The sequence below is a fragment of the Macrosteles quadrilineatus genome, unplaced genomic scaffold (genome assembly GCF_028750875.1).
Source record: "Macrosteles quadrilineatus isolate MER2022 unplaced genomic scaffold, UCM_ALF_1.0 Scaffold_2__2_contigs__length_208266976, whole genome shotgun sequence".
Taxonomy (NCBI): domain Eukaryota; kingdom Metazoa; phylum Arthropoda; class Insecta; order Hemiptera; family Cicadellidae; genus Macrosteles; species Macrosteles quadrilineatus.
Window position 1 is genome coordinate 118877856 of NW_026542595.1, and position 16655 is coordinate 118894510.

General features: G+C 34.9%; 1 protein-coding gene across 1 annotated transcript; it reads left to right on the forward strand.

The window, feature by feature from the left end:
- Positions 1-1293: 1293 nt before the first annotated feature.
- LOC128986531 (post-GPI attachment to proteins factor 2-like) lies at positions 1294-13303 on the forward strand. The gene is made up of 5 exons (XM_054406941.1): positions 1294-1423; positions 2053-2270; positions 2758-2995; positions 6736-6948; positions 7693-13303. Exons 2-5 carry the CDS (start codon positions 2103-2105, stop codon positions 7869-7871), a joined length of 798 nt encoding a protein of 265 aa, XP_054262916.1. The 5' UTR covers positions 1294-1423; positions 2053-2102; the 3' UTR covers positions 7872-13303.
- The last annotated feature ends 3352 nt before the right edge of the window (positions 13304-16655 follow it).

The following is a 16655-nucleotide window of genomic DNA, read 5'->3' on the forward strand; positions in this document are numbered from 1 at the left end:
TGAAACGAACTAGAATTAGAATAACGCATCCTGTATGGACAACGCGGCAACGCCCGACTCGCGACTACAACTGAAAACTGAACTGATCAACCGACAACGGTAACTGAACGCCGCAACACCGACCGGCGGACAACGGTTTACAAAGCGGCAACGAGTTGGCAATCGTTATTGAAATAACAGGTTGCCGCAACACGTTATTGGGCAGCTGCGTTATCGTTATAACCGTTGCCGGAAAACAACGATAATTCCCATCTCTAGGTCGACTCTTGTCGACTGCCGGTAGAAGCAGAAGCAGAAGGAAGAATAGAGAATACAAATGGTGTGAAATTTTGTCAACGGCCAATAAATAAAACACCTAGAAAGTTCTAGAAAAAAAATTATTTATATTCTCAAGATATTGATTTTTTATACTTATGAAGCGACCCGAGTCTATTTGTAAAACCCTCAACGAATATTTTTATCGCTCTACATAAAGGCGAACAAGGATGAGGTGGTGCCTGAGGACCCATGCTTTTCAGGGGCTCCACACAGCCATAATTCAGGTACAGTATTAAGAGAGGCTCGCTGTTGAACTTCGCCTTGGGCTTGGGCCCCACAATCTCTAGGGCCACCACTGTGAACACAACTAAAGTGTTTGGAGTGTTCTGCGTTGCTAGCCTAGTGGTTAGCGTCTTGGACACTTGGACCAGTTGGACCTAGGTGTGGGAGGGATGAGGGATGGGTTCGATTCCCGGCAAGCATATAATGGCCCCTTATGGGTTTTGGACCGCTTTCCCAAAAAGCGTTTGAATATCACCTTGGACAAACAAACACAAAGGAGTATGTTTTATCTTTTATCTATGGTGTGTCCTTATCACTCTCTTTCATATCATCTCATGTAAAAATTCTAATGGTATTCATAAAACCCTTCGATTTGATTGATAAAAAATAATATTCCTTGAACCATTCAAAGTAAATTATTAGATTATTTCCCTTTACGTCACCGACACGCCACGATACGTATTTTGGGTGACTTTCATAAATGGTACCTATCCGAAACAACCGAATGAAAATATCGAACTCAAATATATATGTCGTCTATCCTTTCTCAATCTTTGATTAACATTATCATATAATATTTGCGTCGATCCAAATTTTGTTTACTTTTATTAATAATCAAATATATTATACACTATAAAAAAAAACAGTTCTACGTCGAAGATGTTGTAATGTACATATCAGATATCAGACAGGCGGTGAACAGAATTCGTCTTATTATAATTTCTTCAATCTTTTTCTGCTATACTATGCTATGCTAATGCTGATGCTGAACTGAACTGCCAAACTAGGGAATTTGTCGGCTGCTGCGTTGTTTTTACTGTAAATTATCATCCCAGTTATGATCGCAGGTTCTCTACGATCAACGAGTTAATTCAAAATTGAAGTTAGTATTGCTTTATTTAATTTAGTTACCAGGCCTAATTCTGAGTAGCTTTATTACAAATCTATAAATATTTGCACTTGCAGTACAGTATTGTTTTACCATCCCCTTTGATTAAATCCTCAATCCCTGAAAAAGCTGTCAAAATCCAATAGGCATAAATCCTATTAATTTATAGTGTAATTCTTCAATTGCAGTGTAGTAGATTAATTGGTGTCTCATTTCAAAGAAAATATTGCTTATAGGCCTACCTGGATGTAGCCTTTCCCTAAAATTAGCATATTTGTTTACTCTCAGCTATGTAGAAAACTAGAATTTTCTAGCGTTTATTAAGAGTTTGGATGGTTTTATAAATTTAGGTAAGATAAACTTAATATTTGTATGGTTAGGGCGATTGTATAGAAAAAATGTAATCCATAAATGAATAAAATTAGCAATTTTAAAAAATATATAAGTTACTTTTGTGCGCCAGTGGGATATTGCGTTTTTTTTATGTGGTGGTTAGAAACATGGGTAACTAATATTTGGTCTAACTGATCTGTGCAAAGATCATTATTATTATTATCTTTACTAAAGCAGAGCTGTTTAGACAAGTTTTGGCTGAAGTTGAGGCTAACATACACTCGTCTCAGGTCATTAAGAGCAATTGTCGCCATGGTGACTGCCAGGACCTGACCTCTAGATGGACGACAAGATGACTCCCCTCGGCCAGAAGCCTCTTGTCCACCTCACCATCAACTTCCGCCAGCTGTGTCTGGTCACCGTCTCGCTGCCATTGTGTGCTCTTGTCTTCTGCTTCGTGACAGCCTACATATTCCAGCCAGATGAGATCCATGAGACACATTGTCGAGTGAGTAAAACCATGCTAACCAGGGCTGCGTTAAGGGTCAGTAGAGCTCTGGGCAAACCCAAAAGCAGCGCCCCCCCTTTTTTCCTAACTGCGGGTGGGCGGGTGCCCCCCAACCACCGGCGCCCTTAGGCCTATGCCCAGTCTGCCAGATTATAAAAGCAGGCCTGAAGCTAGCAGTGATTTATTGATTCTGTCTGGGTGGACCTTGTCTTGTTCAAACACAAAATGTTGTCATGGATATTTTGACTAACCTAACCCAGCTCAGGAGCTATCCAGCTGTTTATAAGCTAGCACTTAACTCCGTTGCTAGCTGTGTTATTTGCCTTCAAAATGGCTTACATTACATTTTAGCAAAGGTTGATCTTGTTTAAAACAGAGTATCCATAGTCAAAATAAATAGGATACCTAGTCTAATTACTTCAAACAGTTAAATTTTTTTGATCGGGCTTTGCTCACTTTAGATAAGGTTAACATGACTCTTCCGCAGGTGTACAACATAATACCGAGCATCAGTGCCATCACGGGCGTGAGTCCTCAGCGCTACTTGTGGCGGATATGTGTCGCGCTGCACATCGGCCCACGACTACTGATCGCCAGCATCTACCACGCTTACTACAGAACTCGCATGGAAGCGCAGCGGCTGCTCAGCGTTTGTTACTGGCTCAACATCACAGAGATCGCTTCACTGTGCGGCGTCACCTATATATCTAATAAGGAGAATTATCGTAAGTCGGTACCGATGTTTTTTCTTCTTGTAAAATTATTTTGGTTTGCTTAGTAGATAGTGCAACGGGTTTTAAGGTTGTGTTTTATGCCAATAGAACTTTTAAAGTTACTGTTTTGAAAAATGTCACTTTTTTTTAAAGCATCATTTAAGTATGACAAATGGCATCTAAATCCATAATTCACTCCACTTGGTATCGAACCAGCAGCAATAAGTTTTGAAGGTGAGCGCTGTAGCCACTGATCTTGTTAAATGTGATACGGTAGGAAGGCTGGGTCCCCGGATTTCTACCCCCGGATATTTACCCCCATGAAAAAACGCCTACGTCACATGTATGGGGGTAGATTTCCGGCCGCAAACTTTTAGGATGGATAAATTATTGTATATTCAATCAACTCGCATTTCACGGTTTACTTAACAGTTGTAATTAATCAAAATGCTAATAAACCTGACACCGGAACTTTACCCCCGGAAATCTACCCCCAGACATCCACCCCCGGACATCTACCCCCGGACATTTACCCCCAGACATCTACCCCCGGAAATCTACCCCCAGACATCTACCCCCGGGCATCTACCCCCGAACATCTGCCCCCGGACATTTACCCCCAGACATCTACCCCCGGATATCTACCCCCGGAAATATACCCCCAGAAATGTACCCCCAGTGGTCAAATCATAAATGTCCGACCCCGGAATTATTTATTTCCGACCCCCAGAAATCTACCCCCGTGCAACACTACGTATCGGTCAATATTCATTGTTGTAGTTGATTTTAGTAATTGGTTTATAAAAATAATCAATGGCTCTTCGTTTAATAATTACTCTCTAATATCTAGTATTAAGCATGTGATATGTCGTTTTCTTGTTTAATGTCATCTATCTTCCCAATTCATTAAGCTGTTACTGATTTAGGTGTAATTTTTAAGCTTAAGATTCAGTGCAACGCAAATGGTAATTAAAAAGGATATTTTGATAAAGGGCTCCAAAAGTGTAACCCATAAGCATTTGATTTATTTTCAGACAGTGGTTTAAATTGTTAACCAATTTTCACATACATTCATAGCTAACGGCACATGCACGAGCGCAGATCGTGAAATTTAAAACACATTACTGAAGGAGGTTATTTTCTGATTACTAGTGGTAAAAATGCAATTAAATGTTGATAAAAAGCCTGCCACAGGTTGATTAATGAATTAATAATTTTTTCACTATCAATTACCTCCTAGTAATAAGTAGTAATTACCTCCTATGTCGTAGACACTATCCGGAGTTTTACATTGGCTAAAAAGTCTGGTTGTTTACACATATAATTAATCGTAAAAAATAAAACATAAACATATTTTATGATTGGTTTTGGTTGTCAATGCTGGTTGTGAAATAACGGAGAATAATGTAAAAGAATAAAATTGGATATTTCGGGATAGTGAAGGTATTTTTACCTCATGGTTCTTTTGGTTTTACGAATTTATTTTAATGAAATTAGAGTTTAGTATGAACATTGCTTAAAATTATTTATTTTTGTCATTTTTACGTTTCATACATTAAAAAAGCCAAAACAAGTCTTTATCTCAATTTCTGTCTTGTCTGTCAAGGCCCAGAAGGCATTTTACGTGGCCTTCTTCTCAAAAACTAGAGCATCGATCGTGATTCGATTTAAATAGTCTTTTTGGATTCGGTGGATTGACACGAGTAACTTAAGCCATTAAAATATGGCCTCACTACTTTTGAATTAAAATAAATTTGGTTCAAACCCCCAATTTTTTGCATTTTTGTCAAGTTTAGGCTACTCCTAATGTTTACCAGTAATTAATGAAATACTAATAATTTGTTTGGAGAATACGACATCAATGAAATAACGAACAGCTGTGAAAGATGAAAAGCTGGATAAAGATGATTTTTTCTAGCTGTCACTGGAAATTTTACAAATACTGCAACCATTTCCGATCATGTTTTGTAATAAAATCCAAAACCAAGTAAGATTAAAAACGTTGTGACTCATGTAAATAAACGGATCAAATAAATCGTAAGTGCAATAATATGTATTTAGTGTACATGTTGCTCGAATTCGAGCAATTGCAAAAAAAGGAGTTATTTCAAAATGAATAACAATGAATATTTACAATGAGTTTAAATGAGTCAACTCAAAGATTACCGGTGTGTAACTAAAACCATGTTTATCTTCGTTATTGATAAACCTAAAGCATTCATCCGGCGGGTTTTCTCCTTCTCAAAATGCCTCGCTGTACAGGCAACACAGGTTATTGATAGAGGGCCAATTGAGAACGAAAAGTCGTTTTGGGGTAGTGTTCCATCTCTTGTTTACAGTTGCAGACGATCTATTCTGGTTTTCAACCTGACTTAAAAATGGAACTGATTAGTAATCTGCTCACATTTCACCTTTATAACTGTTACTGTATAGTGTGAAAGTTGGTCAACCATTGGAAGCACCTTCTAGGAATAAATCAAAGGCTTAGGGGTCAACCTTTTGAAGCCCTAATCGAAATATCTTTTTTAATTACCATTTTGCTCTGCGCAAGATCTTAAGCATTAAAATGACACCTCAATCGTAACAATCGGCGAAGAAGGTCGGGTGAAAAAAGGACTGTTACAGCTTATTGAATTAGGAAGATAGATAATGTTAAACAAGACAATGACATATCGCATGCTTAATACTGGATATTACAAGACAATGCTTAACCGAAGAGTCGTTGATTTCCGGGGGTAGATGTCCGGGGGTAGATGTCCGGGGGTAGATGTCTGGGGGTAGATTTCCGGGGGTAGATATCCGGGGGTAGATGTCCGGGGGTAGATATCCGGGGGTAGATATCCGGGGGTAAATATCTGGGGGTAGATATCCGGGGGTAGATTTCCGTGCTATGGCAAATCACTTTATAATCAAACAATTACATGTTGATTATTTAATAATATATTGGGGGTAAATTTCCAGTCGCGGGCTGTTTCTCGACAGTGTATAGGCCCCGCCCCTCGTGACGTCAAAATGACGTAGGCGTTTTTTCATGGGGGTAAATATCCGGGGGTAGAAATCCGCTACCCCGGAAGGCTAATGTAGGCTACTGAAGATCAAATAAAAATTCAACTATAGATGAATATGAATAAGTGAGATGTTACACAGCTAGGTTCTGTTCTTGTATCAGACAATAACCCACTTAATGAATCATCAGTTACTGTCGTTAGTGGTTCTGCTGATTGATAACCATCGTAATTGCTTACAGGTTTACAACTCATTAAAACAACTAAGCCTACTTATTTTAGGGACTTTGTGCTACACCTTTTCCCGCCCTCTTTCTAAACTCACGGCCACTTGGTTTTTTTATCATTCTGTGATTTTACAGATCTTGTCGAACATAAATAAAAGCATAAGGGAAAACTCGTCAAAAAATTTTGTTCACTAGCCAACTGACAATATGTTTTTCATCCGATTGAACAAAAGGAACTGACATTGGTGAATAATGGAAAAATAAAATTAATAATTAATTACAAATACAGATAAAGCGGAACAATTAGTGACATGTGTAAGCAGTGGCAGTCATGAGTGGGAACCGAGAGTGATGAAGATTCTACGGTCGCACGATTTAAAATATTTTCTGTTGATTGCGCCCCCAACAAAACAAAAAAAAACGCATTTATTGACACGGTGCTGTACTGTGGGACACAATTGAAAATCCTCACCTGAAACAGGGTAACAATGCAAATATTGTCACAAGGTTTGTGTTTCAGCTGTACACGAGAAGATCTTCATTGTGTTCATGTTGTGCTCTCTGACACACATGTTGGTGACGTTGAAAGTCAGCCAGTTGGCGCACCCAGACATGTCGGAGAACCAACAGACGTCGTACCTTATCAAGAAGGTTTTGTTTGTCACTTCTATTCTCTCAACCGTAGGACTGCTTGTATTTTTCGCAAAACACCGTTTGCTGTGTCATGATATGGGTAAGTTTTTATTATAGTTTCGCTTTAGGTTACTTGGAAATTTTAAACTTCTAAAATCTCATTGATTTGGGTCTATTTAAATACTGTGACTTTTTGGTTTATTATTCATTTAGTTTTGTATAGATATTATATTATAGTAGCCTAATATATTTGTTTACATTCACGATCTAATTAATTGCCCTAGAATTGATTACAATTCATGTCAAAGCTTTGTCATCATTCAGTGTCTAAGTAAAGAAAGCATTAAAATAATAAGATAAGATTAATAAGATTTTTACCCCGAGGATTTTGTCATGTTATTGAAGATCATAAATCAAATAAATAGGTCTAGTTATGTATTAAACATAAGTAAATTTGATTAGGAAAACTTATATAAGAATACAGACTTCCATTCCCACCCTTATCCCGGGAATAAAATATAATTGTATCCCGTGCAGGTCTAAAACACCGGAAATTCACATTGGAAAATTATAATTTTGGAAAATAAGGTAGTTAAAGAAAATGTTATAAGATTGAGAGCCGTAGTATCTCTGTCGTGGTCAGTTTTTTTTTAAATCAGTTAATAAATTAATAGTGCAAATCATGTAAATTTACAGTTTATAAACTATAACGGTGCAAAAATTTGTTGGCGAAGGGATGAAAATGAAGCCTACCTTCTCGAATATGGAATGGAGAGAAAGTATTAATGTAAATGCAGCCTATTTTCTTGATTCCATTTGAACTATACATCCCTGGTTGTTTCAGCATTCAGCTGGTTCGCGCTGTGTGAGTACGTCATAGCCTCCGCCAACATGGCTTTCCACATCACGGTGGTTCTCGACTTCCCCACCGAGGAGCTCGTAGTTGCCAAGGACTTCGGTTTATACTTCACGTCCAGCCCTTCGCCCAAGCATCGCCAAACCAACAATGTGAAAGCCGACTAACGCTATGTTCGTTGATTTTGAGGTACTGCATCATGCGTGCATCCAGGGTTCTCAATATTTGAGGTTAGGATTAGGCATAAGTTGATAATTTGTTAATTATCCGAAGAAGAACAAAATCTGGATGACACAGGGTTTTAAGGATTTTTTTAGGACATGAGTTAAGGCTGGTTAGCAGTTAAGTTGCTAACCTTAGAAAAATCCCTAAAGCGTAAGCCCTTGTGGTCTTTGACAGATCCAACCTTAAAGTAAAATACAACAGTTAGAGATAATAATTGGAGTCTAAAGCTTCGCTATGTCATCTCGAGGTTGTCCCCTGGCACTGCGGAGTGGGGGAAGCACAATTTTTATTTCAGCTGCTGTTTTTAATACTTACAAAATTATAGCATTCTATTGGCTAAGGGAACACCATTACCGCAACGATACGGTATGCAGCCATCGGCCTCGGTGGTCTGATGGATAACGTGCCGGGCTGAGAAACTGAAGGTACCAGGTTCGAATACTACCGGTAGCACTAACTTTTTGTCTAAGATTTTTGCATTATCAGCAAGTTTGGTTAGGTTATTACAGTTTAATTTTATAATTAAGAAATTATATAGGTAATTAAATTTGAGGCATTTATAATTTTATTTTTATGAACAGAACTATTTTTTCGATTAGTAAACCTTCATTCCATTTTTATTTTATATGTTTTTTATATAATCAGCAAGTTTGGTTGGTTAGGTTAGTTTATGACAGTTTAATTTTATAATTACAAATTAAAAAAAAAATAATTTAAAAATTCTAATATTAATTTTATAAATTTTTATTTTTACTCTCATTTTGTCCTTATTGAAAAACTGCAGCATAAGTTATGTATGTAAAACAACGCGGGCTGGTTTGGACGATACCTAGAGGGGAGGTGGAGGGAGAATCATTTCCCCCACTCCGCAGCGCCAAGGGACAACATCGCAATGATACAACGAAGGTCTAGACTCCAGTAGAGATAATAACGCACTGTTTTATTGTTGGTTTTTTACAAGGCGAATAATAAGTCGAAGCATTTTTGAGGAACCTCCTAACAATTTTTCCCCATTTCATGGAAAATATATGTATTGTTAGTTTTTAAGATAAATGGCAACAACTTTTATATGTTGACTAAAAATAATACTCAAAAAAGATACTCAGTTATGCATGTTGTTCTTAAAGGATATCTGGCTTTTAATTTGTTTTAAAATGATATGGGTTTTGTTTCTTCAAATAGGCCTATGACGTGTACTAGAACTTTTTCTTGGAATACAAGATTTAAGAAAAAAGGAATTTTGATTACCACAAAATTATTGGCAATGATTGAGTCATACTTTTACAATCACTCAATATTGCCTTTTATTTTTTCTGTGATATTAGTAGCTATTATGATTTGATCTTTTTTTTTTTGTATTATTTAGTATTAACATACAAACATGTTTATTATTTTTATAACTTTTTGCTGGTTTAGTTAATTTTTATTTTTTGTTATTTTTTAAAGATCCAATGAAAAGTAGCCTAAAAATTTGAGAACCCTCGATTCAAGGTAAACTTTTAGAAAAAATGTTTATTTATTTGTTATATTATTTTTGCCAATGTTACCAAGGCATAATTTTTATACAATTGTTCGTAAAGTGTAAAAAATTAATCCACCATAAGGCCTGTGGGCTAATATAATTCAGTTTAAAAAGCTGATGTAAGTTATTCTATAAATATCTCCATTTTTACAGAGAATGGAATAATTATTTATCTTTGACAGCCAAAAGTATTAAATGTGCAATATTTATATTTAATTTATTAAAAATATATTTATTCCTCTTTGTGGTGTCCTTTGGCCTGACAATGGATGTAATCTCTATTTGTTAATATTTCCTAATTTATCTGTAGTTTTATCCGAATTACTTAATTAAAATAAATAAATGTATTTATTGGTTATACGTAGTAACCTACCTACAGTAGAGAGTTGAAAATCTGAACGTCAAAAATCCAAACTGCCCCTGAGAGTTTTAAAATATTGAATTAGCACAGAGACAACAGATGTTTTACAATTTCATGCGCCAAACAGTCGGCGCTCGGCAGGGAAACAAGTGAACAGGCCGAGCTAGTCTGTTTTTTGTTGTTTCCAATGTACATATGTTTTCAAGAAACAAACTACAGTAATGTAACGAAAATATCTTAGTACAAAAATCATTGTTTCATTTCCATTCTAGGTAATCTGAACTACCTACGGTCCCAATTGGTTCAGATTTTTGACTCTCTACTGTATAAGTTTCTTTAGTCAAAAAAAGTTAAACTCATTATTTTAGATAGGATGTGTTTATTGAAAAACTAAATATTATTATAAGCCAGTGATTGTTTTTGTATTTATTTTAATTTTATTTATGTCGGACAGGATTGAGAATGGGCTTTATTTATTATTTTTGTACCAACTCTTTTTTAGTTTGTAAAGTTGGCATCTCGTTTTTAAAAATTGTGCTTACAACTAATAAAAAAAATGTACTAAACTACCTTTGTGTGCTTGAGCGTTAATTGTTTAACAAATCTACAATATTCTGTCTTTATACTCCGTATAACCAATAACTACCTTAGATGTTCCTAGACAATCTATTTCTAGTCATTTTACTATTTGATGTGTTTATTATTCTATATGTTGTGTAATATTTTAACTCCGTTTTAAGTTATAGAAATCTGAGCAAGTTTATTTGAGAGATGTGATATGAGTACCAAACAATACATAATCATTTAGATTTAAAGATGCTCAGTGCCTATTTAAGAGAGCAAGTTAATGGTTTAGCGTCACTACTTCCCCTCTATCAGCTTCTAGACGCCTTCTATTTAGGTCCCGCCTTTCTAGTCAGGCTTCAAGTTCCTCGATGTTCGATCGATCGATTCTACGGTTCCGCCTCATACGTACTTACTCTAGTAGCGATTAGTGGAACCTTAAATACTCGGCTATTGGCTTCTGATGTAAATACCTGTATTTAAACTACGAGATCGGAAATAGTTATTGATTGTGGTTATAAAGTGCCTGTTACTTTTCATGTTTCGTGTTGTGGTCGTTTTGGAAATCAGTTGCTATTTTATTTTGCTAGTTTATCGTTTACGTTCCCAATGAATGTGGGTGGGGACTCAAATTTAAGTTCACGATTTAATTACTTCATAATATATGCATCCTTAAAATACAACCTAAGCTAAAATCAATACAGCAGAACCCCGGTTAACCGAATTCAGGTTAACCGAAATGGTTCCATAAAATAATACAGGTCTAATATTACTAACTATGTAACTTCAGTCGTTCAGTTTAAAACATTTTTTAACCCATTGTAACATTTTTGTGGCTGAAATAAAACACTATTATATAGACATTGTTTTAAATTCATTTTTCCTACACACCGTGGTAATACATAGGCTAGGAGCAGATGACGGGTTAACCGGAAAATTGGTTATTCGAAACGGCTCTTCCCCCTTTACGTTGGATAACCGGGATTCTACTGTAACTGATAAATTTAGCATCTTTCTAAATCTTAAAATAATATTCGAAGCGGGAGAGAAAGTTCTGTATATTAAACTCTTCAGTAAATGTGATAAAACAATTTTTTAATAGTTTAAAAATTTTTTTTAACATTTTTACTGGTTAACATAACATAGCAACTGGTTTCCGTTAAATGTGAAGTTTCAAATAAATAGCTCACAATTCCAATTTTGTAGATTTAACTTTCAAATGTTTTGTTGTTGTTTATGTAGTTTTAAATAATTTCTAGGAATACAAGCAATATTGTACTAACTGATTGATAGATGTAGGTACCATTAGCATTATAACCATTTAGTATTAAAACCTTACACGGATTATTTGCTCTCAGCTTTTTAATTTGCATGTACACTTTAGTTTACAGCCGATTAATTTGACATATCATACATATTTTTGTGAATAAACTGTTTTTTGTTATACTCAATAATGAAGGTTACTAAATGATGCAGTCAATTCAAAAACTAATATAGATTTTACTCTCGTTTTTTATCCTTCTATTTTGTACCCAGTGCTGATTATCTTTTTTTTCCTTCTATAATTATTTAAAAAAAATATTATTTTCAAATGGCTATCAGAAGTGCTGGATATGATGGTATGGTAGTTTTGATTTGATATCTTGCAGTTGAATCATAATTTTTTTAGATGTTTTGGTTTTTTTCTCTAAATTAAATTGTTTGGTTGTTGTAAATTCATTTGATAAATATAAGACATACAACTAGGTTGTATTTTTAGCAAAAGCAATGTGGGTGGTGTATTTTTTTCAATGGTAAGGAGCTCAGATAGTTTACCATAGAAAATTTAGAGTCTGGGGTTTGTCACTAACAAAACTTCTTCCTGAATAAGTTATGTAACAGCCATGACCTAACGCTATATGGCCTTTAGTGTATCTATAAGCCCTTGGATTTGAATTTTCTCAGGCACCTATCTGAACTGAATTGCATTACATATACTCATTGTTTGTAATTTTTGTACCAGTTTCAAATAATTTTCTACCAAACATGTTCAATTTGTCTGTTTTTATTTCAGCATGGCTTTTAGGCATTTTTCAGAGCACTTAGAGCCAAATAACTTAATATTACATGTTTAACATAATCAAAACATAACATTTAAATTTTAGTGCTCTGAAAAATTGTTTCTGCACTCGTTTTTACTTAGATGTGCACAAGATCATTTGCTCATGCAAAATTAGGTAAGGAATCGTGTCAGGCGGTTTGATGTATGTAGATGAATTTCGACCCCATTGTATAAATCCTAACCTGTTTTTGAACTTTCACTAATTATCGTTTACAAATAGCTACTTTTAGTCAGTTTATTTGATGTAAAACGTTATAATATTCTAGATTAATAAGTCAACCTTTACTAGGCCTACTCAATATTATCTACATTATTTTTAACCTGGAAAACATTAACTCATTATTATTTTATTCTTATATGGTAATATGTTTATGGTTTACTATTGCATGTTATTTATACGGCAAAAAATCTCTATAGAATATCATTCTTGTACTTAAACTTAATTCAAATGTTTGTATTCAAATTTAAATTCATTTTCAATTTAGATGTAATAAATGTTTAAACGGATTACAACTGGAGGGGATCGATGTACAAAATAAATTGTAATCGTAGCACCCAATATGAGATCTTCCTAGTTATAATATTGGTTATGCAAAGCCAGGTGAAGTCCGAACTTAAAAAATGTTATTCAGGTTTTTAGCCCCAAAAACCAGAACACCTGTTTTGTTTTTAATTTCGGGCTTCACCCGATTCCGCAAAACCTCTACATATAGTTAGAAGCTGTGTTACGTGCATGTTTTGGCCAGCTGTGATTTTGGACATAGTTGTACATGCAAATTTTAAATTTTGTAAACTAAAACAATAAAGGTCTTATACAATACCAGAATTGTTGTTCCTGTTTGATACTTGCTTCTCCCACAAAGTCTAAGTACAGTGTAGACTCCCTCTTATCCGGTTAAACTGATGTCCCTAAAAACTCGTTGTTTTGAAAAAACGGACCGTTTACTGTGATATTCTACTTAAATTTAGGAGAGCATTGTATTTAGACACGTGATCACTCGTCTCAAATCTTTCCCACGAGAACAGTCGTTTTAGTACCGCACACTTCCTGACGATCTAGTCCGGTTAAACCAATGTGCTGATAAAAATTTTCCGGTTAAAGAGATGTCATTTCCGCTGAGTGCAGTCTGGTTAAACCGACATCCGGTTAAAAGGTGTCCGGATAAGAAGGAGTCTACTCTAGTTATATATGACTGTTGCAAATATCTGTTTTTTTAGAGATTTTTAAATACAATTACAAATAGAGACTTTTTTATTGATTCTCTGCAAAATATGTTATACTAAAGCATTCTCTTAAATTTTGATAAAATTTTTTTTTACTTGACGTAGAACCTTGCTAATTTGAACCTCGATGATTCGAAGACCTCTATAATTAGTAATGTTTGTCTGTTCCCCTCAGAAAACATCTAAAATCTGAAAAATACTATACCGATAATTCAAAGTGATTTTTACGCTTAATGCAGCCTCTACAATTTGAACTGCATTACCAGCCTCTGTAATTCAAATTTAGAACACAAAATATGCCTGTTGAAATTTCTCAAACTCTCTAAACTTAAATCTGGGACCTCCATAATTTGAATTTTATTTACTCTGACCTCTATAATTCAAACTCTCTATGTTTCAAACTTCCAATAATTCTAAATACAGTATATTGTCTTTCCTCTGAAATTCGAATTAACGCGGTTCTACTGTATTATCTTTGGCACTCAATAACTGGAAAAGAGAAAAGGAGAATGGTGTTAAAACGCACGATGGAAGTTTATGTTTTTGATTCAAACTTTGTAAATAATTACTTTTAAACTTCAAGCCCATTCACTGTGTAATGTATTGAAAACATATTCCTATACTCCTAGTTGATTTTCTTGAAACTAAGGGCGGGTTTCTGAGTCAGGTATTAGCGCTAGTCTTAGACTAAAGCTCATTTTAGTACTGGACTAAGAAAAATATCTTTCTGATTCGAGTACTTATGTCAGCGACTAATCTTAGTCAAGAACTAGTTTTTAATTCTGAACTAAAGAAATTATGCTTTAGTCCACGGACTAAAACGTGCTAGATTTTAATCCTGCATATGGGTAGGATTAATTTTAGTCGTCCACTTTAACCTAAGCCATTTTTGTGAGTTAAAGTTGAAGGTGATTATGGATTACATTGATTAAACTTATCATGATTTTTACCGTTTTCGTGGGCCGCGAATTCGTCGTGAGTGGGAAAAAAATCCATTTAGACTTAAGTGAGGATGAATTCAAGGATAGGTATAGATTTTCAAAAAACTCTGTGAGATAATAAAATAGAAGAGAATAAAATAAAAATACTAAATAGAGTTTTAAATAGTTTGTAAATAGATTTGTAAATAGTTTCGGGTTTTATCTTGTGCAGACCTCATCCAGAGACCTTTTTCTCCTAAAAGTTGTAATATTTCATTTCATACATTCATCATTTAGTATTAAGTTCCTTAAAATATGTTAATTTTGTTCATACACCACTTTATAATTTTCTTGTCTTAAATCACTCATCAGAAAGTCATCCAGATCTATAATGATAGGGCTGGCCTAGTATTCATTTAACTTATTTAAAATAAATAGGATGAAACACCAATCCTACCTTTAAAATTTTACGATACAACTAGTTTATAACAATAATAAAATATATTACAATGATAAATGAATTAAACCAGAAATAACCTCAAAACCAAGGTTTGACTAAGATCGTTGTTTGTTTACAATTTCAGAGCAGTGGGCACATCAAACTGACAGTGTTGCCAGCACGGCGGCACAAATTACCCTACATTTCCCTTGAAAATCATGAGCTCTTTTAATCTCTGACTAAACTAAGTACCCGCGTTAAATTAAAATTAGTACGTGTGTCCTTAATCCTTGACTCAGAAAGTGAATTTTTAGTACATGACTAATTTTAATCCATGACTAGCCTAGTTCTGGACTTATAAATCCCTGACTCAGAAACCCGCCCTAAAAGTATAAATAAACTTCCAGAAATAACATAATGGATAAACTAATAAACCCCTTGACTTAAAAATTATTTTTTAATTTCCTTATCGTCCATTTTTTATAGGTTATATTGATTGCAAAATATGCTTTTTAAATCAATACTTTCATACAGTACCTTCTCGATTAACTTTTATTTTAAGAGGTTGCCTCTTTTTAACCTTGCATTTGCCCGTCTGTATATTTAGGCCTAAAACGGCCTGCCATAATCTGAGGACTAGGAGGGGTTTGAATGATCGAGAGTGTACTGTATTGCCTTTTTAAATTATACGTCTATGTTACTAAAAATAAAGCCAAAAAGAAACACAAAATCTGCGTCCTTTTCCTCCAAAGAAGTGCATGAAGCAGAACAGGTGTGCTGTCAACTTCCACCCAAGCCAAACACTGTTTTAGCAACATTTAAGGTAGGCCCTCGCACCAGCTCAGTATAGGTTGCACATGTACAAGAATCATACCCACACGGAGAATGACCTCGGAGCCCCACTCGTCAGTGCATACGTTAGTTGCTTCAACCGCCATTTGCTGGAGGGGACGAGTGTCAATAGAGTATAAATCCGACACTAACGCTCGCAGGTGAGATTCAATAAATTACTTAAGCGCCAGTAGGTTACCGGTATCAGTTTTTCCCCCGCCGTAAAATTTGATGACACACTAGGTAGGCTATAATACGTTGAAGGGTTACAATGTAATTGTAAAATATTTGTTTATTTGGGGAAAACTCAGGACCACATCATCCTTTCTTACAATTAACCACATTAATACAAAAAGTATTAAAAAATATTAAAATAACAAACAGCAACAAAAAATACTTATAATAATTATAAAACAAAAGCTTATAAAAAGCAGCATGACTGTATGAATAAATTAAAATGCAGTTGACTAACTTAAATAATAACACATCAAATATGAAAAAGTAAACAATTTAAAAAAATAACACCCTCCCCAACAATCATTCACCCCCCATTATACGCAGGCCTATTGATGCCCTCCCCGTAATCCGCTGTCATACAGTTAAGATAATAACATTTCAGCGCCACCGTCAGCTGGGACCGATTTTCTATTGATTTTATCATCGGATAAGGTAGAGTTCCGTAAACATCAAGCTAAAGTATAAAGTTTGATTAAAGACAAATGTTTTTTGCCGAGTTGACGAACCAGAGCGGGTTTTTACAATAC